The sequence below is a fragment of the Brassica oleracea genome, chromosome C4 (genome assembly GCF_000695525.1).
Source record: "Brassica oleracea var. oleracea cultivar TO1000 chromosome C4, BOL, whole genome shotgun sequence".
NCBI lineage: Eukaryota > Viridiplantae > Streptophyta > Magnoliopsida > Brassicales > Brassicaceae > Brassica > Brassica oleracea.
The window spans coordinates 31,436,210-31,461,255 of NC_027751.1; the positions used below are offsets into that span (position 1 = coordinate 31,436,210).

The window sequence follows — 25,046 nt, forward strand, 5'->3', positions numbered from 1 at the left end:
CTTATTATTCTTTTTATATAACTGTATAAAATCAAATAACCGTAAACACCTTTTACGAATCAGTATACATTTGTAACTTCGTGTCCACAATTCTCAGCTCTCACCACTTTTTTCCCATATGGCTGTTTTGCGTTTACATAATACAGACATATATATATACAACAATTATTCTTTCTTTTTGGGTTTTTAACATACGTAGATTGTTAACTTATAATATTACTCTATTATTCCAAAATTATGATTGAAAATTGTTACATGTTATTCGGTTACGTTTGCTCTATAAGTATCCACCCAAATTACTTATGTATGTTATTTAATAATCTGAACCTTTTTCTGAGAATTTCAACCTTTTATATGATTAATATAACATGTTACTCTATATAATTAATTTATGTATGCAGTTACATTATTGATACATTTTTCTAAAATGATATGTTAATTCTCATTATAGTTCCGACTATAAATATAATACATGAATATATTAAAAATACTTTTTCATACATTTTCAATAATTTTGTTTTTCACCTTTTCTAAAATCCATTTTCCCAATTTTATTTAAAAATAAATTAAAATTATTTGAAAATGAAATTCAAATACATTTTCAAAATTTGTAATTCTTATTCAAAATATTCATCTGTTTATATAAATATTCATCTACTCTTAATATTAATCTGTTTATATAAATATCTATTCTATTAAATTAGGAACATAACCAGTTGATATAGGTTTAGTCCAACAATAAAAATTCATGAATCAATTAAGATAAATTAAATACATATAAATAGCTTTTATAAAAAAAATAAATTATTTAATTTAGATATTCTATTAAATTAGAAACATGATATTATTATGGAAGTATTACTTATAAAAATATATTCTACGGGTTTAAGTTTACGGGTTTTAAATAGATTATTTGATTCAAAATATTTATTAAGTGTGATTTTACTTAAAGTTAGTGAATACCTTATAACCCATTTACATATATATTTCAAAAAATATATTAGAAATTATTTTTTCAAACATTTTTCAAAAATTTGTTCAGCTTTCGGTGCGGCTTGGATTTGATATTGGTTTTCAGATATAACACTTTAAGAACCGTTCGAGTATATAGGCCAAACCTAATAGATTATGAGACTTTAATTTTCGGGTCGATTCCGAGTCAGATTTTTTGGATACAGATATTCTTAACTAATTATGTTACGCAACTATTAAAAACATATAATATGTTGCCAAATTTTATGAATAAATTTTAAAAATATTTTCTGATTCATATGACATAAGTATATAATTATGCAATTTGACATATTTAATATAGTTACCAAATATTATATTAAATTTAATTAATATTAAAGACAAATATGATTACAAAAAATAACACAAATATAAAAATTAAAACAAAAAATATACTCGTCCTTGAAAGGGCGGGTTACAATCTAGTGATGTTTTAAAACTTAACCAACTACATAAACGATTCCGTATGCATTTAAATTGTAATTTGGAAAAGAGAAAAAGACAAAAATAGCACTAAATCAAGTTTTTGTTCCCAAACTAGCACTCAAGGTCAAAAGTCACAAAAATAGCACTTAATGTTTTATCAAAAGTCACAAACTTAGGGTTTAGAGTTAAAGGGTGGAGTTTAGGATTTAGGGTTTAGGGTTTAGAGTTTAGGGTTTAGGGTTTAGAGTTGAGAAATGAGGTTTTGGGGATAAAATTTCAAATTTTGAAAAATAAAAAAATTAAAATTTTCAAAGGATAAATTTAGAAAGATGCTATTTTGGTCATTTTAGTTTTTGAGTGCTATTTTTGTGATATAAACTTAGAAATGTACTATTTTGGAGATTTGCCCTTTGGAAAATGATAAATTAAAAACTCAACCAGCAAAATGATAAATTAAAAACTCAACCAGCAAAATTATTCGATCTGGCAGAAAGGCAAAAACACATAAAAACTCCACATGCGCACAGGTCATTCGAACAACACATCCCATCGAAACTTTTTAAATATAAAGAATCACATCTTATTGTTTCTAAAAAAAAAGAAAAAAAGAATCACATCTTATATCTCAACCATGTTGGTCTTTGATTCCCTCTTCTCTCTGTATATAAACCCTTGCACATCTTTCTCTCTGTGAATATCTACGGATGTTCCATTTCTTGAAATTAAAATGAAATTTCCAAGGCTTTTGGGTTTAGTGATGTGATAAAGAGAAGCAGAGGAATGATATATACGAGCACAAAAAAATGGAGAAATTCTTGAAGTTGGCGCAATCATTTGCATTTGTTTGGGGATTCATCTTGCTGGTGGCTCTAGTGTGTTGCTGCATCAACACCAAACCTGATCGGGACAACGATGACGATGCTAGCTGTGCCGGCTGTGACGGAGGACATACCGCCTTTTAGTCTAGGTTTTAATCATTTTGGTATTGATTTGTTTTTGAGTCAAGCTCAAGTAATTTCGTAAAGATTCTTACGCATTCTAATTTAATAGTGTGTTTGTACATCTTCTTCGTTATCCATTTTATGTTAAAGTTCTGATTAGTCGTGATTGTGACAATGAGTTTTGTATATGCTTGATGTGAGGTCAACAAGACCGAGCTTGGGTTCTTCTTTCCATGCGATTCTGTACTCGTTAGTTCCCCCGATGTTGTAATCTCTCCTTGTAACAAGGCCTGGTCCGGGCATAGGCAAACGAACTGACCGTTTATGGCCAATTTTATACAAAAATTTTAGTTGTATATATGTAGGGCACCATTAAAATTTTTTACGAAGAATGAGGGCATAAATCATGTATTCGAGTGTAGGGTATTACATGCTTTTTTAAAAGGTTAGACCGGCCCTACTTGTAACATGTGTACGTATAATTCGATATAGAATATTTTTCCCTACTTGACATAGGTTACATACAGAGAAAATGACATTGCTAGACTTTTACACTTTATAGCTGATTGGTTTTTTTTTTTTTTTTTTTTTTTTTTTTTTTTTTTTTTTGATCAAATATAGCTGATTGGTAAAATTAAACAATTAAACTGTTAAACTTTAATTTCGTATCACTTTTACTCTGAAGGTTATAAACATAACTGCGGTGATGCGGTGAATTTACCATTTTTCTGGTTAAGAGCTTTTCCAACTCTATTTTTCGTTTAAAAATGAAGTGTTTAATAAAATATTTTCAAACCTTACTTGATTTTAAATTATATGTATAATGGAAGAAACTATTACACAAATAGAACAACGGTTTTATACCCTACTCTTTACACTACTTCTCATTATAAAATACGGATTGGCTGGCCTACGGGCGGAATAATAACCGAAAAATACATAAATATATCATTAGTGTTAATGAATATTTCAAAATGTTTAGCTTACTTTAATTTAAAGTGATATTAATTTTCATTCTGTATGTTTTGTTATTCTTATAATAGATTAGGTTTATCTTAATATTGAAAGCATGTTTATGAATACATAATAATTTTACATATTTTATTTGTTTATTCTACTGTAATTATAGTTTTGATAATAAGTAAAATAATTTTTTGTACAAAAATCTCGGATTAGTTAGGTGCCAAAATATTATTTTAGATTGATGTCAAATGTTTTGTTAGATGTTTTAAAAAAAAATCGATCAAAAACAAATTCTGGATTATTAAATATTTTATCAATAATTTGGTTTAAAAACAATAAGATGATGAAAATGCGAAATACTTAATAAACTTCTACAAATTATAGTGTTAAATTTTTAGACAACTTCTCTTGATGAAATTTCATCAGGGAAATAAATGATTCAGCTTTATTAATAGCGTAACATTATTTTTACTATTTGTTATTAGATCTAATTGTTTATATACTAAATAAAAGGTGTGGTTGGACGAATTTCTTTTCAAATATGTCAACGCTCTGATTGTTTTTATTAGGTTAGCAGGTGTCATTTGTCGAGAAGATATGTCATGGAAAACGTTTTACGTTGTGTGAGTTTTATTTGATATTATTTTAATGATTTGTAATTGTATAGTGTATTTCAAGTAAAGTAATTTATTTTGAAAGTCTTTCCTCTAAGCCCCCATTTTCCATTTTCCATGAACTCATACACCAAATACCCATATGCAGGCAGCATCAGGTTTCAAGACTAATGGCAATAGGGGTGTGATCAAGTGTATCTTTTGTACCAGACATCATTATGTAAGAAAGAATTAAACCACCGTATTTCTCGTGTATTCCCTTCTTTCTTTCATTTCTGCTTGCTTCCTTCTAGTTCCACCATCATCTGCACTTTCTCACTTGCTTCCATTGTAGTGATACACTTGGCTTTCTCCATCTTTGGAACATCCAGAACTGCCGCTTCAGCACTCCTAGCTTCCTCAAATCTTCGGGATTCTAACATTCTCCACAGCTTATGCTAATTTTTCAAGAGAACATGGGAGTACTAAAGTTTTAGATGGAGCAAGCTGAGCTTACTCATCATCAACTATCCCTGCTTGACACCTATATTTATAACCGTTCTTTTGTATTAAGTGCTTCTTTGGACGCTGAGCTGTACATGTCCATGGTTTGCCTAAGTTCAAGCCTTCATCTTCTCATCTCAGCTTCAATATCTCTCTGCAAGTCAATGACTGGTGTTTATTTGACGGTGAAAACCTTCTTGTCAATGCGAATGGTCATCACGCTAATGTCTGGTCAGAGTCGGTGTTTTCAACTTTGTTGGTTACGGCAACTCTCGTCAAGTAACAGATACTGCCATCACGATAAATCAATTTCAGCATTACAAGAATAGAAAACCTTTCTTGAAATGTTATAGTATAAGACGTGTGGCAGAAGTAACATACCACTATGACAGAGTTATCCTTTGGGGATTCTTCCTCTAACTCCTTAAAATAATGTTTGAAGACAGAAAGATAGCCAATTTCATCATCAACTATACAAAAAAAATTTCGGGAAAGATTTTCTGATAATCAAGAAATAAACAAATGGATCCCACTAAAATTGAATGTTTAGATTAAAAGCTTGATAATGAATTTACGAATAAAGCGAAACAGAATTTACGAATAAAGCGAAATAGAGGATATTATCATTCGGATCATCCCCTTGCACTTGATAGGCTACCTTTTTTTCATTTGATAGTGTTTTAATGACAAAAAACAACTTAATCATATAAATATTATAAATTAATCTGGATTTTTTTTTTTGTAAACTGAAAGGAATTTGGGAAGGCTCTATCTAATTCATTCCTTCCAATGAGAATCCAATTAGAAACGCAATAGAACCAATTCCAAGTACTAACCACTAATCTAACGCACCACTGATAATTAATCTGGATTTTAGCTTGAAATATTTTAATCGTAATATAATAAAGGGTTTTCTTGGAAGATGATTTTATTTGCATATTAAACCATGAACTTGAAAACCCACATGTCAAACCACAAAGTAATAGTCAATTTTTTTTATACTCTTATACAACTATACATGTAGAGATGTCAAACAGGTTTATCCATCCCGTTCCATCCCGTACCGCGGCGGGTTAGTCGTCGATCGGGTCACAGCGGGCCTGTTCTGCGCGGGCTGCGGTCTTCAAAATGCTGTCCCAAACCCGTACCACAGAATATATAGGCCTTCGCAGGACGCCTCCTTATCAAACCGCCTGCTACATCTTCTTTCATGAATGTTCAAGTAGAAGAGTTGTGTAAGAGAGTTGAAGAGAGCTCATTAAGAAGTTTCACTAAAGCCTTATCAAAATCAATGCCACAAAGCTCTGTTTGTGCTTGCGTTTTTGAGTTAAAAGCCTTCTTTTGTTATCAACATAAGCTTTTGTTAAGTTTGAATCTGATTGAGTTGTTCTCTTTGTAATAATTTGGCTCATGTGTTGTATGTCTTCATCAAACCATCTCTCTTTTTAATTATTTGGATTGCAAAAAAAATTGTGAATCACTTTGCCAAATTATACAAGTGATGTGATTTACAGCTAACTTTTCTCCTAAACAACACCATTGTAACCAATTTTATTTTAATTTAAGAAAAACACTACTTTACAGTACTGAAAACAAAACCAATCAACTTAAACAAGAAATATCACATTGTAATAAAGGAATTCATAGTTGTGTATAATAAAAAGAGAAAACCAAATCAAAACACCACAAGAACTTGAATCGTCATCGCTGGAGTTGGAGTCGTCATCGCCGGAGCTCGAATCATCATCACCGGAGCTCGAATCATCATCATCGGAACTCCTTATGTTTTATGGGCGAAAAGTCACAAGCATCGCTTTTTTTCTCACTTTCTTTCTCGTTTTTTCAGGTAAAATAAGAAATGAAGAAAAAAAACGCTGGTCCATGTAATCCCGCATGACCTGTTTTGGCCCATCCCGAAAAGACCTAGAAAACCTCGTCCCAATACTGTTTCGCGACAGTCCTTTAGGGGCCAGGCCCGCGGTCAAGATCCATAATTGTCATCTCTATATACATGACCGAGGACTATATTGTGGGTTGGCCATTATTTTGTGGTTTGATCTGTGGATTTTCAAGTTTGCGGTTTAATACGTAAAAAAAAATTAATTGGGAGGATTTTTTTTTACCGAAAACCCTATAATAAATAAATAAAAGGGTTCGAACAAAAGAATGAGGTATATATAAAACGACGTCGTGTTTTGTTATCTAAGTATAGTCCAACACGTCCATACAAAATTACGCAAGTAAAAAAAAAACGCACAATTCACATATAAACACACCAAAAATGAAAAAGAAAAAGTGTGGCAACGAACGAAACAGAGAGAGAGAGAGGGAATTGGGCAAAAATTACAAGGGGAGGGGAGGAGTTGTATAGACCATACAATACACTAATATCATCTCTCTCTCTCTCTCGCCAATGGCGTCCTTCAATTCGTTCCCAATTCCCAAACAGGTATGGATGGATGATATACTCTCCAGCCTTTTGCTGATTATTGCTTCATTCATTCTCTGAAATTCGGAATTATACAGATCGTTCGTTCTTCTTCTTCGTCTGCCTCTCGGCCACGTATCTTGGTGCGATCGAGTATGGCCTCAAGCAATAGTATGCTGGTATAATCCCCTCTTCCCTTCTCTCTTCATCTGAAAGTTTGTAACTGACTGCGAATGAATGATCAGGTCTTTGTACCTCCGCATCCTTTGATCAAACATTGGCTCTCTCTCCTGAGATGCGGCCAAACTCCTCCTCTCCCCTTCTTCGGTGAGTACAACAAGATCCTCGCGTGATTTATTATCAAGATCTTGCATCTCTCTGTGTGTGTATAGTGTTCTTTACTGAGACTATTACTCCTTGTTTAATTTTTGTTATAGAGACTTTGTGTTCTGTACTCGAGCAAAATGATTGAACAATTGTTTCAGCAATTTCTCACATAAATTTGATCTTCTTACTAAACACGATCTCTTGGTTACTTGATCCTTCAGTTAGAATTGCATCGAGGTGGTCGTTCCTTTCCTCACTCAAAGAGGATACCAGATTTCACCGGAGAGATCATCCTCTAAAAGCTTGTGGCTGTGCTTCTGCCACTGCTGAAAACGTCTATGTAAAGCTCAAAGATCCAAAGGTCTGTACTTTGTATGTACGTTCACTTGCACATGGAACATTATTTTTCAAGCACTTTCCTTTGTTTTGATTTCCAGAACTCGTTGCCATGTTTTCAGGAAAATATTGGCGTGGGTGTCGTTGGAGAACAAATGTCTTCTTCTTCTTCAGAGAAAGCCAATTTGTCTCGTAGCATGTTGCAATACAACTTACTAGGGAAGAACCTTTTAGCACTAGAGCAAACTTTTGTCGCCTTGGAGTCTTTAAGAATGGAAAGAGATATTATGTTGCAAATGAGGAAGTTGGGGGCTGCTGAGTTATTCAATACCTGCCTATCCAGGTCCCGAGCTTCGTCAACCACTTCATGCTTACCTGACACAGGAACACCTGAGTTGGTGGATACTACAGAAGAACAGCAAACCTTTGTGCCTTCAACAAGGAAACTGAGAAAGAAAGCAAGACGGTCGAGTTTGATGACTGGGAATGATGATCAGGGTTCAAGAACCACTTGGGAGGGTATTGATGTCCCTAGAGTGAGAAAACCATCAAAATATAGAAAGAAAAGAGAGAGGATTTCTAGAAACGAGGCTGAGATGTCACAAGGAGTCAAGGTTCAGTGTGAAATAATTCCTCTTAACTGTTTTTTTTTTTATAATCCTTTGTAGTTTAACAAGAAGTTCTTATGACACTCTCATGTGGCTATTGAAGATAGTGGCGGACATGGAGAGGATCAGAACGAAACTGGAAGAGGAAAGTGGCAAGGTAGCGAGTATGAGTTGTTGGGCTGAAGCAGCAGGGATGAACGAGAAACTTCTCATGCGCAATCTGCATTTCGGTTGGTACTGTAGAGATGAACTGGTGAAATGCACCCGGTCTTTGGTTCTCTTCCTCGCCAGAAACTATCGTGGACTCGGGATCGCCCACGAAGATTTGATTCAGGTTCATCTTCTCTCTTTTAGAACTGTATGAGAGTCAAACCATTGCACATGAAACTTTGTGTTTACAGTTCCTTGATTTCTAATGTTCTTGGTTGTGGGTTTCAGGCAGGGTATGTGGGAGTGTTGCAAGGAGCAGAGAGGTTTGATCACACAAGGGGTTACAAGTTTTCGACATATGTGCAGTATTGGATAAGAAAATCGATGTCCATGATGGTGTCACGGCATGCAAGAGGCGTCCATATTCCTGTTTGTGCATTTCTGATATTTTTCAAACGTTTACTCTTTGGTTTCCTAAGTTCTGTTTCATTTTCAACAAAACCAAAGAAACTCACTTGTGTTTCTTTGACCGTTGCTGTTTATTTTGGCAGGCGTCAATAATCCGAACTATGAGTCAGATACAGAAGGCTCGCAAGACGTTGAAAACGAGCCAGGGGATAAAGTATCCGGCTGATGAGGAGATTTCGAAACTAACAGGCTACTCCTTAAAGAAGATTAGAGCAGCTAACCAATGCCTAAAAGTGGTTGGTTCAATCGACAAGAAAGTTGGGGATTGCTTTACCACAAAGTTCTTGGTAAGTGCTTGTGAACCAACATCCTCTCATAAACTGTTATTGCCAGGTTATAAAAAAATATTTTGTTGTGTAGACTTAAGCTATTTTTGTTTGGTTTTTAGAGTGAATGTTTGTTTGCTGTGTGTATGCAGGAGTTTACACCAGACACGACGATGGAGAGTCCAGAGGAGGCTGTGATGAGGCAGAGCGCAAGGAGAGAGGTACATAATCTAATAGAAGGGCTAGAGGCTAGAGAGAAGCAAGTGATGGTTCTACGTTATGGTCTTCAAGACTACAGGCCCAAGTCCTTGGAAGAGATTGGGAAGCTGCTTAGGGTTAGCAAAGAAGGGATTCGGAAGATCGAACGGAGAGCGATGGCTAAACTCAGAGACCAACCCAAAGCCGACAACCTCAGATATTATTTGAACCAGTGAAAAAGATAGATTTTTGGAACCAATGGCTTTGTCTCATCGAGTGTAAAGTTATGTATATTTTATAATCTTAAAGAGTAGAGATTTTACCCAAAGTGAAAATATATCAAACATTTACAAAACTTGGGTTTTATCGTGTAAAGACATTGATTTCAAACTGAATGTTACATCTGAAGTGAAGGCATAAACACTGCATACGCTTCACGTCCTCCACATGTACGAATTACCCAAAGTGAAAATATATCAAACATTTACAAATCTTAGGATCAGATCGTAGATTCATGTGACAACATATGTGAATAGAAGATACCAAAAATACAATTGAAGTCGCTGTAGAAACCGCCGGGACAGAATAGCCTAGTGGTAACACTAGAGTGAACTGGATCCCAAGGCACCTGGGTTCGAGTCCTCTGGGAATCCGGAGACCGCCCGTGACCAAAAAAAAAAAAAAAAAAAAAAAAAAAAAAAAAAAAAAAAAAAAGTCGCTGTAGAAACCCATACACAAATACCTATCGGTTTAGATTCTGGTAGTTCGGTTCTATACTTCAATTTATATAATACCCGCTCGGTTCGGTTCTGAGAAGTTAGTTCTGAAACACGAAGGGTATAGTAGTCTTTAACTTCCCCTGTGATATAAGCAAACCCTAAAAGCTCACGACTATAATAAATACATAATTTGCATTTTTATTCTCCTTTTCCATCGCCGCCGAACTGCTCTCTTCTCTCAGGTAAGAGATTCTTCCTCCAGTGATTTCGAAGCTGTTAATCGTTCTAATTGTTGTTAAACGCGTGACAAGCATGCGTTTCGTGTAGAATATTAGCAGTTATTGTTGATGATCTCTTTATCTAGAGCTTGAGATCACTCTTCACTTCATTGTTCATATGTTTCTCTACTAGCGAATCTTTTATTAGACATTTTGTAATATTTTTGTTTACTGGTTTTGTTATGGAGCAGATCGATTCTTTCAAGCAATAATCATGCAGAACGAGGAAGGAGTCGTCACAGAGCTATACATTCCGAGGAAATGGTATATATATATATATATATATATATATATACATTATGCTGTTAATTAATCCTAGGAAGCTGATTATCTTTGATTAATAATCTTCATCTGCTAAGCTGCGAATCTTATGTTGTCTGGTGGATTTAAAATGTGCAGCTCGGCGACAAACAGATTGATAACATCAAAGGATCATGCATCTGTTCAGCTTAACATTGGCCATCTTGATGCTGATGGTATCTACACTGGACAGTTCACCACACTTGCTCTCTGCGGATTTGTCCGTGCTCAGGTTTGTTGATAACCTCTCCACCAATTTACTTTGTAATCTTTAACAATTGTCTATTGAGGTTTTGATTGAATGAAACATGAATTGCAGGGAGACGCAGACAGTGGCGTGGACAGGCTCTGGCAGAAGAAGAAGGTCGAAACCAAACAACTTTGAGTGAGTGAGAGAGATAGAGTATCTAAGCTGCCTGCTTCCTCTTGTTATCTTTGGGATGTTTCATTGAATTTTCTCTAGATGCGAACTTGTGTTTTGCTTTTCTAATTTATGGAAGATAATTTTATAAGTTTTTTGTGGCACGTCTTTATCATCCCACCATCCCAAAGCTCTCCAGGTGTTCAATGAATATCAAAACAATGATAGTTTAGAGTTTTCTTAGATTCACCATTTGCGCAGAGATGTGGTTGTAGTTAAACTTCCCTGTTCTATCTTAGAAAACTTGGACTTCTTGATTATCCCCTCATTAGTGCTTATGAGAGGCTCACTATGACCGTGCTATTCAACCGAACAGGCCAGTGCATATTGAAATAACCCAAATTGGAGAATAAGCGCTGCATATTTGAGTGTTGGATCAAACTATTTTTTTTGTAATGATTTGTCTCAGGCTATATACGTTGAGGAAATGAACACATTTTCAAAAATGGTCACAATATTGAAACTTAGCATTTGCGTACGAGATACAGATCGACATAATCAAGTTGCAGATCCAGTTGCTCAATGCCTCACGGACATCAGGTGTGTCAAGACTTAACCTGTCACGGCATCAATTTGTAGGTTACTACAATACACTAGAAACAAAGCAGACGCTAAGGGGTGTAAAAACTGATAAAGGATTACGCTCAAGATGCTCTCTCTCTCGATCGAAACCCTCCGCCTCCTTGAAGAAACCCTAACGCCGCGGTTCCACCCCCGGTGTCCGAGTCTCTAGCGGCGTCGGAGGCTTCTCTTCCAACTCCCTCTCTCTTTTTCTTTTTGCCCTACCGGTACCCCTATTTCTCAGCGATATGCTTAACGTCTCTGGTGAACTCTGACGTTCTCGGTGGCTGTTCTGACCGCGGCGGAGCAAAATCTGGTCAAATCGAAGGCGGATCTGGAGCGTCAACGAGTTGAGCGAAGAGGTGGTCACTGGTTGGGTCGGCTTTTAAGGTTCTGCTGTCGGAGTTTGGTTCGAGCCGTCTTACTTTGGTCTCGCCGGCTCCCAGTGAAGAGGCAGTGGCACGTGACTGTTATTGTTTGACACTTTGACTGCGGATCTGGAGGCTGGTCTCTCCTTACCGGCTTGAGGTTCAGTTTTGCAAGAAAGGAGTGTGTGGTGATGTTAGGAGTTTATCTCGGCACGTGAGATGTTCTTTGTCTCCTCCCGTTCAAGGAAACTCCGGAGTTCCCCTCTGGAGGCATACCAAAGCTCGTGCAGAGGACGGGTGTTCACCGTACTTTCTCTTGTGATGTGTGTACCGTAACTTTTGGAGACCGTTAAGAATCGTCTATGGTTCGGTCGGAGAAAGGAAGGGAGGTGCTTCTTCTTTGTTCAAGCAGAGTTGCGACATCGGCGTGAAGGCGTCTGGTTAGGAGAAGTCGTTCCTCTGGTTCTCGGAGGCGAGTCGTGACGCACCTTCTGCTTTTCCGAGTGGTATGCGGGAGAGTTCGAAGGGCCATTGGTGATCACAGTTAGAGGCACAATATGCGCAGTACCGATTATTGTTTATCTGGTAGTTGGGCCTCTTCTTCTGCTTCACAGGTTCAGGTCTGATCGTTAATGAAGCCATGGCCTCAACCCGCTTTTCCAGCTATGAAACCGCTGTCCTGAAGCTCTCAGATACATGGAGAGGTTGATGCGCCAGTGTGGCGATGCAGTAACTGGCCAGACTGATTCTTCTGACCACTAATCCAGTTGCTAAGAGCCCTAATGAAAGTCCTCTCTCAATAGTGAGAAAAGCGCCTTTCGGGTGATGAAACAATGGCCAAGCTTAAAATCTCTATTCATTAGATCCATTCGCTGTGTGCTAATCCTTTAGAATTCTCATTATTGGATCTGTTGGCAAAGGATATGTCTTGTAGTCTGTTTTTAGTGGTAGGATTTAGTGGTAGAATTTAGTGGTCTAAGAGATGGTTCATTCCGAGTAGTGGGATGTTCTCATTCTCGTTGTGGTGAAAAATGCAATATCGGATTGACTCGGGTAGCATAGGATCCTTCTAAGTGTTCCTAGGTGATACTAGATCCCAATATTGTATGTGGGGTGAAAATCATGTGAGGTTGTAATCTCGTTACCACGAATTGGTTAATACAAAGTTGAAATTGAGCCAAAAAAAAAAAAAAACTGATAAAGGATTACAAGAACTTTATGAACAAAAGACCAGGTTTTTAATGTGATGAACAGCTTCTCGCGTTTTACTACAAAATCTTCAAATAAGATCTTCAGAACTTCCCCAGTCTATAAAAGAAGTTTTCAATTTGTCTCCGAAAGAGAAACAAAAGTGCACAATTATAAGTATAAGTTGAAAAAACATTCTACTACAAGAAAATGTGTGTCATTCCGAATAAAGAATGGTGAATGTTTGTCATCAATCATTTGGAGTAGCGTTTGCGTACGAGATATGACATCAATCATTTGGGTATGACATCAATCATTTGGAGTAGCGTTAGCGGGTAAGCTAATTTCTACTGCAGCGTGGTCTCATGTTTTATCAAAGATTTTATCCCCATTTGGCAATGTTTTCTTCTCGGTCAAGCTCCTGATTCTTCTCTGCTTTTTAACTCTAAGGTCTTAAGTTTGTTCAATGTTTCTTGGATCTTTAGGTGTTGTTTTCCTCTTCTGTCTCCTGTGTTGTTTAGTTTCAACTTGTCTGCTACTAGTGTCTTTGTAACTCCTGTCAAAACTCTGAAATTGGTATAAAATTTTAACATTTTTACAAAAAAAAAAGAAAGAATGGTGAATGTTGTTAGTTAGGTTACTTATAACAGCCAATCCAAATAGTACCCATCATACTAGGGGTGGACACTTTACCCGATACCTGAAGCCGCACCCGAACCCGACCCGAAAAACTCGAACCGAAATCCGAACCGAAGTAGCAAAATACCCGAACGGGTTTAAGTTAGGAGATATTGAATATCCGAACCCGAACGGGTAATATCCGAATCCGAATGGATATCCGAAGATAACCGAATATATATATACTTACCCTTATATTTATAATTTACATCTCTTAATTTTTTAAAAAATATTTATATTGATGTTACACATACTTTAAGATCAAAGTATATATATATATAATTATGGAGAAAATGATTTGATATTCATTTAAAATATATGTCAAACTTTTTGTTTTATGTATTAACAAAAGTTATATTCAAAGTTTAAAGACAATACCCAAATTAATATCTATTTGTTTTTGAAATATTATCTCCAAACCTATTAATCATCCAATCTATAAAAAAATAAAAAATCAGTTAAGTGAAATCTATATTTTTAAATACAAGAAACTTAAAAAATGAAAAAAATATTTTTTTTTCTTTTAAAATCTAAATATCCGAACGCAGTTCAAAAGAACCGAACCCGAACTAAAAATATCCGAACCCGATCCGAAGTACAGAAATATCCGAACGGGTTCTCTATCCCTATAACAAAATATCCGAAAATCTGAAATACCTGATCTGAACGCAAACGGGTATCCGAACGTCCACCCTGGTCATACTATTGTTATGCAAAATCTATAGTTCATACAAAAGACAAAATATAGAGAAAATTACGATTTTGTTCCTTCAATTAAAATAGCAAAAAAGTTAACAAATTCCTCAAAAAATATATTTGTCGGCCACGTCGGACACCACCTGTGAGAGTCCACTCGAAAAAGCTTTATAAAAGAATCTATCGCAATTTAGGAAACTTTTTATGTAGTAGGTGGGTATCAATCATCTTCTTCTAGGGTTCTTATTTAGCTATGGAGGTCATCTGCATTTGCTGTTCCCCGCCAAAATTAATCTTTTAATTCGCGAAAACTAGGGTCTTTTTTTTGTTCCTCTTTCCTCGCTTGATTTACCGCAATTTTTTTCTGGGGGGGGTTTTACACATTGGGAGATGAAGAAGATCTTCGGAGGTCCAGGAACTGTGTGTGGTCTGTTACTGAGAATCGGACAATGTGCTTCAGCTGCTGCTTCTATCGGAGTTATGGTCTCTGCGACCGACTTCTCTGGTCGCACTGCTTTCTGGTATGCTTTTTTTTTTTTAAGTGTTGATTTGGTTCTCTCTGATTTTGGTTTGTTTTTTTAGCTACTTGATTGCTTCAATGGGTCTTCAATTGCTGTGGAGCTTTGCCCTCGCGTGTCTTGATGTTTATGCTCTGAGGACCAAGAAAGATCTCCAAAACCCAATCTTGGTTAGCTTATTCGTTGTTGGCGATTGGGTATGTTTCTAATCTTGTTCAGTGTTCTGTAATGATTAGCTTGCTTCTTCTTTGGATTGTTGAACGTTTTCTATTGCAGGTGACTGCAATGTTATCTCTTGCAGCTGCGTGTTCATCAGCTGGAGTTGTGGTTTTATATGCCAAAGATCTCAAATATTGCAATGTCCATGACCAACTTTCATGTCTTAGGTATGAAGTTGCTGTGGCGCTTTCTTTCGTCACTTGGGTTCAGATCGCACTTTCTTCTCATGTCACGTTTTGGATCTTAGCCTCGGTTTAGTTTCCTTAAATAATGTCGACACCATCTTGTACTGGCTTTGATGAGACATGTCATTTTTGCTTCAAATCAAATCCATCAATGTTTCTTAAGCTTATATCACTTGTCTGGCTTAAACCCACAACGCCATATTACAGTACTTATCATCAACTTGAGCACAAGAAACACAGTTGTTCACCTCTTGGTCACAGACTCGCAATCCAAATGTTTTACATTAATCCAACGAGACCTAAGATTCTTTCATACCAAAGCTGTTTTATTGCTGTGTTACCATATAATACAATGCAAAGTCAAAGATCTGTCCCTTAAAAAACATCAAGTCAGGGAAAGATTGAAGAAGAAACACACATACAGCAAATATCCTGTATGTACAGTTTCTATCAAACCTACAAGCATCTCTTTCACCAAGAAGGAAACCCTGAAAATGTATATTGAGGTTTGGGAAAGCTCAGGTGGGTGAGTCAGCTAGTAGTAAAGTATGCCACCATCCACACGCCACTTTTCTCAGTCTGCAGCCGTCGAGCTGGACTTGTGTCGGAATGTTCCGGTCAATCGTGTCCCCTAGACCCAGCTGTTAAGTAACAAGAGAGATGCAACTAAGATACAATACAATGATAATGAGACAGCGCACATAGCAAAGCAAACAAGAACAACATCATCGTACCTGGCCGTATTTGTTCCATCCCCAGCATAGCAACTGACCATCATCTGCAGAAACAGAAACAGAAAGTGCAGTGTGAATAAGCAAAACAGTTAATACAATTCAATACTGCTTTCATACATATTACAGTGAACTAAACTTAAAAGGGAGCATCATGCATATATTATAGAACGCAGGGTGTTTCACCAACATGCTATATGTTTCTAAAAGGAAGGATATAACCTATTCTCCCTTGAAAGGGAGACCACAAATTAAAACTGGAACAATTCAAAAGGGGACCTGAAGACAAGGTGCAGCATCTCACAAGCTAGGGCTCTTTAGTTTCGTCTCGTTAAAACGACTGAAAACAAATGCCAAGTCGCTAGTGCTCAGTTCGGTTGGGAGAGTTCCCCTTTCTGCAACTAACATTTGAAAAACCATACCTGTCAAAACCGCACTATGTCGCGCTCCACAGCTAACTGCCATTGCATGTTTGTTCTCCATGTTCTGCCCATCCAGCAACCTCGGTATGGTCTATATCAGAAGAATGATGATAAAATATTTGAATATACACAAAATTTTCAGACTATTTCAACCAGAAGTCGGTAATTTTGTGTTACGGGAAATGTACCTCAGCATGATCAGTGCCAGTTCCCAGTTGCCCAAATTGGTTTCCACCGAAGGCGAACACTTTACCCTCACTTGAGATGCAAATAGTATGCCACAGTCCAGCTGCTATGCTTTCCATCTGAACATTCTGCACTTCTGCCACAGCCATGGGCCTTAACTGATCATTTGTGTTCCCGTGGCCACACTACATTTCAATTCAAGTTAGCATGAGCAAATGGAGAAGCTAAACAGAAAGCATTTGAATTCAAGACTCCGTCAGTTTGAAAACCAGACAAAGATTAGTAAGAAGTGGAACATTGACCTGTCCATAGAGTCCCCAGCCAAAAGTTATTAACCCTCCAGCATCTGCAACTAGGAAGGACGAGCAATCAAGATCGAACCATGACAACATTTACCAACTAGAGAAATACATAAACTGCAAGCAAGTTGAATCAATTGTGGAGAGAAATAACTCAGAAGTCACAACAGACCTGTAATTGCCGCACTATGACGCCCTCCACATGAAATCGCCTTTATATACTGACCAGGAACTCTTGACGTGGTTGATGTCCCTTGATGCAAAACAAAAGATCTTTCTTTTCCAGAGCCAGGTGATTCAAGGAAAGGTATCAGATGAGGAGCTGAAACCATTTTAATCCTGGAACCCAATCCTAACTGCCCTTCGCCTCCATATCCCCAACCCCAAACCTGTCCTATATCTGAAACTTCCGCAGAAAAATGACACATAAGATGCAATCATCCTCAAACAATCTTCAGGCTTCACATAACCTAAGGCTAAAAAAACACTAGATGCTGCTTCATCTTGGATTTGTAAACAAGTCGTTTATTCAACTTCACCTGACAATGCTAGAGTATGCCGACCACCAGTAGCAACGCTGGTGATCCTCACTCCGAGGCCAACACTCACAAGCGAAGGTGTTGTAGCAAAGTAGTCCTCTCCAGATGTAAGGCCTTCCGTTTCATCTTTGGTGGTTGAAACCCGTCTCCGCTTCACTGGTTCCTCTCCCACCTTTCTGTTCTCATTCTGACCGCTTGATGCATTTGTACCTTGTGACAATACTTAACAAGTGAGATCGCTCAATGACAAATAAACAGAGCACTAAAAACAGTCAATGATATCCCAACCAGTCTCACCTTGCTCACTCGAGACACTCTGCTGCTTCCCACCAACATCCTTTGATGGAATGCACTCCTTCCAACCCCAAGTAAACGCTTCACCAGCCTCTAAACACACCAACACACAACTCTTTAGAAAAAAACATATAGTTACAAGGTATTATTAATCCTTTCTCAAATTTCAGTTACCTGTTACAACGGCACAATGTGCCCATCCTGCAGAAGCCTGTATGACTGGAGCCTCGGAGGGAAGTGGAAACGGCTCTGGAGTTTCCTTAAACAATCATATCAAAGGAAGACAACAATGGAGTCAACTTCGTAGCAAAGAAGTTAAGATGCAGACACAAAAAAAAAAGTCATCATCTTTTTTTACCCCATGCTTTCCAGAAGCTACATAGCTCTGTCCTTCATCATCAGAAGACCCCCAAGTTATAAGCTTCCCATTCTCTACAACCCATCAACATTAGAATAAAAAACAAAAAAAGCTTCCGACTTTAGGTAAACCCGAGACAAAACCCTAACCTGAGATAGCCATAGCGAATCCACAACCGCCGCCGCACACGTCTTTCCATGAACCCTCGCCGTGAATAGCCGCCGGTAACCGCACGGGAACAGGAGAGAGAATCGGAGACTTTTCCGGCGAGGCTCCTGGTAGGTAGCCGGACATGTAAACCACGCTCGCGTTACATTTCTCAATCGGAACTGATCCTCCGTTGTTCCCATTCATGGCAGAGACTCTCCCGATGATCGAAAGCACCACAATATCTAAGTCTGCTTTCAGTGATCGATCTGCGTTTCACTTTCTCGACGAATCGGCGTTTTTTTTTACCTTCTTGGTTAGAGAGATGAAACTGAGAAACGGAAAAGAGAGAGACGAGTTGACTCAGTGAGAGAGAAGAAATGAATGGTGGGAGAATCAAATCCGGGTGTTTAGGGAGTGCCACGTCAGATTGCCACATCATGTTCAAAACACGTGGAGTGATCTACACCGCAACTCTTTTTTTTTATGTCGAGAAGTTTCTGGAAGGAATAAGAGCTCCTTTACTCTCTGATGGACGCGTGGTGTGGAAATGACCCACTAAAAATTCTTGTTTTTTTTCTGTGCTTTTTTTTTTGTTCAAATTAATTTTTTCTGTGTTTTTTTTCTGTGCTATCAGCTTCCATTATTAACTTTAAATTAATTTTTTTTATTGGTTAAGACACTTCGGTTATATAAAGAAATATTAAATCCGCTGGTTTGTTGCAATTTGAACCAAATTCGCTTGAAGTTTCAATCCAAAACCCAAAATATAGTAGAACCTTTTGTTAATTTAATGGTTTTAAGTAAAATCTTATTAATATTTATACATTAGAAAATCTAAGTTTAGAATCTTAAAACGAAAATTATATAATTCATGAAAAAAATATTTATAATTTTTTTTAGTATGATGTAAAAATATTGATAGACATAAGTATTTATAAGCATATACAATTACTGTTTGTAGAATTGTTTATATTTATATTTTCCGTAGTTTGTAATAATATAATTAACTATTTTTTTTTAAAAAAAATCTCTACTATATAAAAGGAGCTATTTTTGGAGCTTCTAAAGGGTGCCATGTCGGATGAAATATTCCACACCAATTATTTTGCAATGTCATCACGAACCGGGCCTCAAACCAATTAAAATAAGCCCCAATTAAAAACTTTAAGCCGTAGTGGTTCAACCATCTATTTAGTGGTCCGATCCTAATATAAAAATACAAATCCATTCCGGCCCAACCTTAATTCTACTACTAACTCCTCCTTCCCGTAACCTTAATCCTCCACTCTCCCATCAGGCCATCATTGTCGTCGCCGATTCTCTTCGTCTCTCCAACTCCTCCAGCTTAACGCTTCCGACGACAGTGATGGCACTTCAATGCTCCTCAATAAATCCTCAATTCAAGTTCGTGTAACTCTCCACATCCCACCTCTAGTTCAGTAATATCTATGTCTCTTCAAGAAACCCTATTAACTCACTCATATGAAACGCATCCCAGCTCTCTATGTTCTCTTCACAAACTATATATTACCCTAACCAAACAATCTTTTTCTCAGATCCTTAAATCCATTCCTTTACCATGGCAAAACAAACAACAGTCATCACCGGGCAAGCTCCTTCTTCTCTTTTCTTCAGTCAGGTTTCACCAGGACCAGGAGATTCCAAGCTGCAGTTTAGGATAATTCATTTCTGGGAAGCTCGTAAGAATGCCAAAGGAAGAGGAAGCATCCTTATTGGGATTGAGATGCTTATGATCGATGAATAGGTATCTTGCTGTCTCATTCTTCATGCTTTTGACATCTTCTGAGAAGTTAAAAATATTACCGTATTTTTGAAAAACAAAGTGCTTTATTTATAGGTCTGAGAGAATGGCGTGGAGTGGACTAACCTATTTTTGGAGTTTCTAAAGGGTGCCACGTCGGATGAAATATTCCAGACCAATCATTTTACTATGTCATCACGGACCGGGCCTCAAACCAATTAAAATAAGCCCCAATTATGAAGTTTAAGCCGTAGTGGTTCAACCATCTATTTAGTGGCCCGATCCTAATATAAAGACACAAACCCGTTCCGGCCCAACCTTAATTCTACTACTAACTCCTCCTTCCCGTAACCCTAATCCTCCACTCTCCCATCAGGCCATCACTGTCGTCGCCGATTCTCTTCGTCTCTCAAACTCCTCCAGCTTAACGCTTCCGACGACAGTGATGGCCCTTCAATGCTCCTCAATAAATCCTCAATTCAAGAGTCTGTGTAACTCTCCACATCCCACCTCTGGTTCAGTGATATCTATGTCTCTTCAAGAAACCCTATTAACTCACTCATATGAAACGCATCCCATCTCTCTATGTTCTCTTCACAGACTATATATACACCCTAACCCAACAATCTTTTGCTCAGATCCTTAAATCCATTCCTTTACCATGGCAAAACAAACAACAGTCATCACCGGGCAAGCAGCTTCTCCTCTTTTCTTCAGTCAGGTTTCACCAGGACCAGGAGATTCCAAGCTGCAGTTTAGGCTAGTTCATTTCTGGGAAGCTCGTAAGAATGCCAAAGAAAGAGGAAGCATCCTTGTTGGGATTGAGATGCTTATGATCGATGGACAGGTATGTCTTGCTGTCTCATTCTTCATGCTTTTGAGATCTTCTGAGAAGTTAAAAATATTACCGTATTTTTGAAAAACAAAGTGCTTTATTTATAGGTTTGAGAGAATGGCGTGGAGTGGACTAATAAATAAAACTATGTTATCAATTATTTATTTTAAAATTTGATGAATATAAAACGTGTTTTGGATTATTACCAGAACTGAACTGTTTATTCTCTTTCTTAATATCTATCTATTTAATCGCATCTAACTTCTTCTTTTCCATATATTTATTAGAGACAACAGTCTGGAATATCACACCATGTTTTAAGATTTTCAACTGAATTAATCTTTTCGCTCTGATCTCTAGGGTACTGTGGCTCATGGGTTCATCGCTCAAAACCATTGCAACCGATATGAAAAAGAGCTCGAGCGTGGGAGGATCTACACTCTGACAAACTTCTTTGCATCCAACATCAAGGTGATGTACCGTGTTGCTGATCAGAAGCTGGTCATTTGCATCACACACACCTCTGAGATGTCAAAGGTTGAAGAAAACATTGAAGGCATTTTAACCCAGCGCTTCAGAATCCATTCCTTTGCAGATTTTGAAGCCAACTGCGATCTTAGAGGGGATCTTCATGGTAAGGTTTACATGAGTTTTTATCAAGTTTAAACTTTTAAGAATTTTCTAACTAATTATAACTATCTGCCTCTTTTAGCAAGTTTTCTGATGCAAAGAAAATAAATATCTTCACAAACCAGAGAACGTCAAATCAATAGTTGATTTTCGCAGAACACAACTAAATTTTTTTGTTTTTGGCAATTTTTTTGACTTTTACGATCGTAAGTTCAGAGTTTGCTCTTCTGAGTAGCTATGTCTGTGACTGTGTTTTGTAGATATTGTTGGTCACCTTAAGTTGGTTGATGGCCAGCCTCTCCAACATCGCCCGGTTTTATGCACCAAGTATGGTTCAACTTCACCGAAAATTATGGTCCACTTGCAGCTTAAAGAGTAAGTGGTTGTAATTTAGCCAATCATTGTTTCTTTAGTTATGATCCATCGACATTTACTTTCTTATTTTAACATACACCATTTTTTAAACTGCAGTGGTCCCGTTATGAACGTTTACCTATGGGACCAGGCTGCGGAAAGTTTCCGGATTAAGTTCGATGCAAGTGCAACCACCCCAACCGTTCTCTTAGTTACAACATATAAGAACTCTAAAACTCTCACACCTCTGTAACATAAACCTCACCCTAACTTTTTCTGTTTAATTCTCTCATGTGTTCCAATTGGAAGGGAAATTGTGCCTATGTCCTCATCCAGAGTTTTTTTGGACCAGGACTGTCATGTCCCCGTTCCTGGAACTTGACATGGGACATAGACGTTTTAACAGAAACGAGACTGCTTTGGTTCAGATCATGGGAATTGATCGTAAACAGGCTGTAATGAAGTGAATGATCAGGATGGATCATGAGAAAACCAAGTCTAGGTCTAGAAATAGACCAAGGGACTTAGTAGGATTGAATAAGATGAAGAGAGCAAGTTGGACGAGTGATGAGACAGCTGGACGATGCGAGAATGAAGCTCGGTCAGCTGGGCGAAGCTCAGACAAGCTCAGTGTAGCTCACATCAAGTTCAGCCAGCTCATCTAGCTGGACTACTAGCTCAATCAGCTGGGTCAGCTGGGAGTCAGCTCAACTCAGCTGGATGGAGTGTTGGAAGCTCAGACCAGTGTGACAGTTCTGGGCAGTTACCGGGCCGGTTGGTTGGCCAAGGATGGCTATGGGCTCTTCTGGTCAGGCCATGGGCATGGGCAATCCGTGTGGGCTTGTTTTGGACATGTCCAGGAGTGGTTTTACAGTTCCAGGACGTCTGGTAACTGCCATAGGCGAAGGGGTGTGATCTGGTCCATTGATTAAATCAATGGCCAGAAATGATACCGAAGGGATGCAATGGTTAAAAAGTAAACACCCCTTCTCCTATATAAGGAAGGCAAGTCCGTGCCTTTGCAGGCATGCCAGGGATTCCTCCTACACCCTGAAACACAAAGAAAACCAGAGAAAAACAGAGGTATGGTCGGATTAAACAATCCAATACCGAAATTGGTGTGAAGGCAGCAAAGAGGCAGTTTTGTGGGAAATCAAAGGGGAAGTTGTAAACGACCCTTTGATGGTGTTTGATAATGGATGATCACGTCCTAGGTTTCCTCTATGTCTTGGAAACACACACAAATGGTCAGGAGAGAAGGGAGAAGGCCGGAATCCACTCTCAATGGCATGAACAGCCTTGAAGGCGGATGCAGTGTAGAAAGTGGTTTCATGGAAGTTCCATGGAAGGGATGATGGGTGCGACCCATGAATGGATCTTATCAATACTGGAAGTGTATGATAAGGATTGATAGAGTCGTGCACTGGAGGAGCATGTCCGAACATAATAAGAAAAGGCACATGATCTAATCAGATCATGTATAAGGTAACCGATTTTATGATTACTTTCCAGGTTATATTTTTGTCTCTTGTGGTGCTACCCAGGCCAAGTATGGCACGCCCCTTGAAGACCATATATTGTGATGCAAACTATGTTTACATGGTGTAGTCTGTTGGATCAGACTTGATGGCACTGAACCATGGCCTTGGCCGGTTCAGGAATGATGCCCATGGCCTTAGCCAAGCTGTTCATGGTCAGGATCCATATGATCCGGGTCGATTCATTGGATTCTGATTATAGGAATCTCTTAGTTGGGATTTATCATGAATTTACATGAATTTTAATTAGTTTTTGGAGTACTTTCGAAATTGGTCAGATTTGGGCCTGATGAGTAACTTGATGTTTAGATAAGGAACCAACCATGCAATGATAGATCCTTGTGTTAGGTTATCTGATCATATGTTTGAGTGTTGTGATATGTTTGTCATCACTTATGATCATTGGTCATAAGGAATGTTAGTTATCAACCTTGGTGTTGGTAAGCTATGTTCAAAGCATTGGCTAAGATCCATAAAGAAGAGTATAGCAAGGTACTTGATGGTGTGGACCATAAGTACTGAGCCGTGTGTTATCTGATCTTGGGCAGTGATGGACGACCTGATCCATTGGTGATGGAATAAGGTGTCTGCTCTGATTGATCAAAGGATGCACCGGATGTTAGCGAAAGACTGATCGGCTCCATTGGGACATTGTTCCATGGCCGGTTGGGTAAGTGTGAAGACTCATCAGTTCTGAGTCATGTGGGGTGGTTGGTTGATTGACTTAGGATCTGATGGGAATTAATAGTCCATGAGAGGACTTGACATTGTTAGTCCATGAGATGGACTTGGTATCATAAGCTGATAAGCTAAAGGATGTTGATTGAAGCATGAGCCGGGAAGGGCCAAATGCATGTCCTTAGCTGTTTGAAGACTTCTCAAGGGTTACTTAAATCAGTGTGGATGGTTGTCTGAATGACTAAGTACCTAGGGGAGTTGTTTTATGTGTAAAGGAGCTGGACGCAGTATATGGCAGCTGGCCATAGCTCGGTCTTAGCTCAGTTCGAGTGTGACAGCTCGATCAACTGGTTTACGAGTTCATTCAGCTAGAGCAGCTGGGCCGATGAGCTAACAAGCTCTGTGGATGTGGGTAAGGTATGATCTAGTAACTCTTGCTTAGTTCTAGATAGAATGGACTAGGGGAATGGAACCTCAGATTCGTATGACTTGATTCGGGTCTAGGATCGACCTTTGAGCTAACTGGTAGTTGAGAGTACTAACCCTTAGCTGAGGTGATTCGACCGGATGAGTATTAGATTGGTTATAGACCAATGGATGATAGATGTCATTTCGCTGTGTATGTGTTGTATTGATCTAGGCTAGGAAAGAGTATGGTAGTCTTGAGCTAAGATCTGAGTTAGCCCTCGCCTATGGGCGATGTTTTAAATAAAGGGCAAACATTTTGAGAGGTTTGGTCAGGGTATGGACCGAGCGACGTGAGACATCGACCGCGGCTTAGTCGGCCGGGATTGGGTCTCTACAAGTTGGTATCAGAGCATGCTTGATCCTGTTTAGGACAGTGCTCAAAGATGTTGAGTTCCAAACATAAATTATTTCTGAAAACTGAGATGACTTGGAACCTTAGTTGTGGTGAGCCA

At 38.1% G+C, this 25,046-nt stretch overlaps 5 protein-coding genes across 7 annotated transcripts; 4 read left to right on the plus strand and 1 right to left on the minus strand.

The window, feature by feature from the left end:
- The first annotated feature begins 6,733 nt into the window (after positions 1 to 6,733).
- On the plus strand, positions 6,734 to 9,480 carry LOC106342028 (RNA polymerase sigma factor sigC). The gene is made up of 9 exons (XM_013780805.1): positions 6,734 to 6,887; positions 6,965 to 7,045; positions 7,112 to 7,193; positions 7,415 to 7,554; positions 7,652 to 8,143; positions 8,241 to 8,471; positions 8,576 to 8,716; positions 8,839 to 9,042; positions 9,174 to 9,480. Exons 1-9 carry the CDS (start codon positions 6,852 to 6,854, stop codon positions 9,453 to 9,455), a joined length of 1,689 nt encoding a protein of 562 aa, XP_013636259.1. The 5' UTR covers positions 6,734 to 6,851; the 3' UTR covers positions 9,456 to 9,480.
- A 594-nt stretch (positions 9,481 to 10,074) lies between these two features.
- On the plus strand, positions 10,075 to 11,044 carry LOC106342029 (40S ribosomal protein S21-2-like). The gene is made up of 4 exons (XM_013780806.1): positions 10,075 to 10,180; positions 10,408 to 10,480; positions 10,616 to 10,748; positions 10,836 to 11,044. Exons 2-4 carry the CDS (start codon positions 10,431 to 10,433, stop codon positions 10,899 to 10,901), a joined length of 249 nt encoding a protein of 82 aa, XP_013636260.1. The 5' UTR covers positions 10,075 to 10,180; positions 10,408 to 10,430; the 3' UTR covers positions 10,902 to 11,044.
- A 3,573-nt stretch (positions 11,045 to 14,617) lies between these two features.
- Positions 14,618 to 15,517, plus strand: LOC106342032 (CASP-like protein 5B2). Its single transcript, XM_013780809.1, has 3 exons — positions 14,618 to 14,949; positions 15,011 to 15,143; positions 15,223 to 15,517. Exons 1-3 carry the CDS (start codon positions 14,819 to 14,821, stop codon positions 15,421 to 15,423), a joined length of 465 nt encoding a protein of 154 aa, XP_013636263.1. The 5' UTR covers positions 14,618 to 14,818; the 3' UTR covers positions 15,424 to 15,517.
- Positions 15,518 to 15,613: 96 nt separating this feature from the next.
- On the minus strand, positions 15,614 to 18,697 carry LOC106342030 (ultraviolet-B receptor UVR8). Of its 3 annotated transcripts, XR_001269792.1 has the most exons (12): positions 18,329 to 18,697; positions 18,180 to 18,253; positions 17,996 to 18,080; positions 17,825 to 17,914; positions 17,528 to 17,737; positions 17,161 to 17,388; positions 16,992 to 17,041; positions 16,692 to 16,874; positions 16,504 to 16,594; positions 16,361 to 16,421; positions 16,085 to 16,128; positions 15,856 to 15,991 (listed from the first exon to the last, which is right to left on the minus strand). XR_001269792.1 is itself a non-coding variant. In XM_013780808.1 (11 exons), exons 1-11 carry the CDS (start codon positions 18,531 to 18,533, stop codon positions 15,869 to 15,871), a joined length of 1,377 nt encoding a protein of 458 aa, XP_013636262.1. In that variant the 5' UTR covers positions 18,534 to 18,697; the 3' UTR covers positions 15,614 to 15,868. The 3 variants fall into 3 exon arrangements, 2 of the variants coding, with proteins under 2 accessions (XP_013636262.1, XP_013636261.1); XM_013780808.1 differs by lacking the exon at positions 16,361 to 16,421 and having other exon boundaries at positions 15,614 to 15,991; positions 16,992 to 17,035; XM_013780807.1 differs by lacking the exon at positions 16,361 to 16,421 and having other exon boundaries at positions 15,614 to 15,991.
- A 2,055-nt stretch (positions 18,698 to 20,752) lies between these two features.
- Positions 20,753 to 22,377, plus strand: LOC106338662. The gene is made up of 5 exons (XM_013777588.1): positions 20,753 to 20,938; positions 21,287 to 21,560; positions 21,817 to 21,931; positions 22,028 to 22,159; positions 22,263 to 22,377. The coding sequence occupies exons 1-5, from the start codon at positions 20,753 to 20,755 to the stop codon at positions 22,375 to 22,377; spliced, it is 822 nt and encodes a 273-aa protein (XP_013633042.1).
- Positions 22,378 to 25,046: the final 2,669 nt, after the last annotated feature.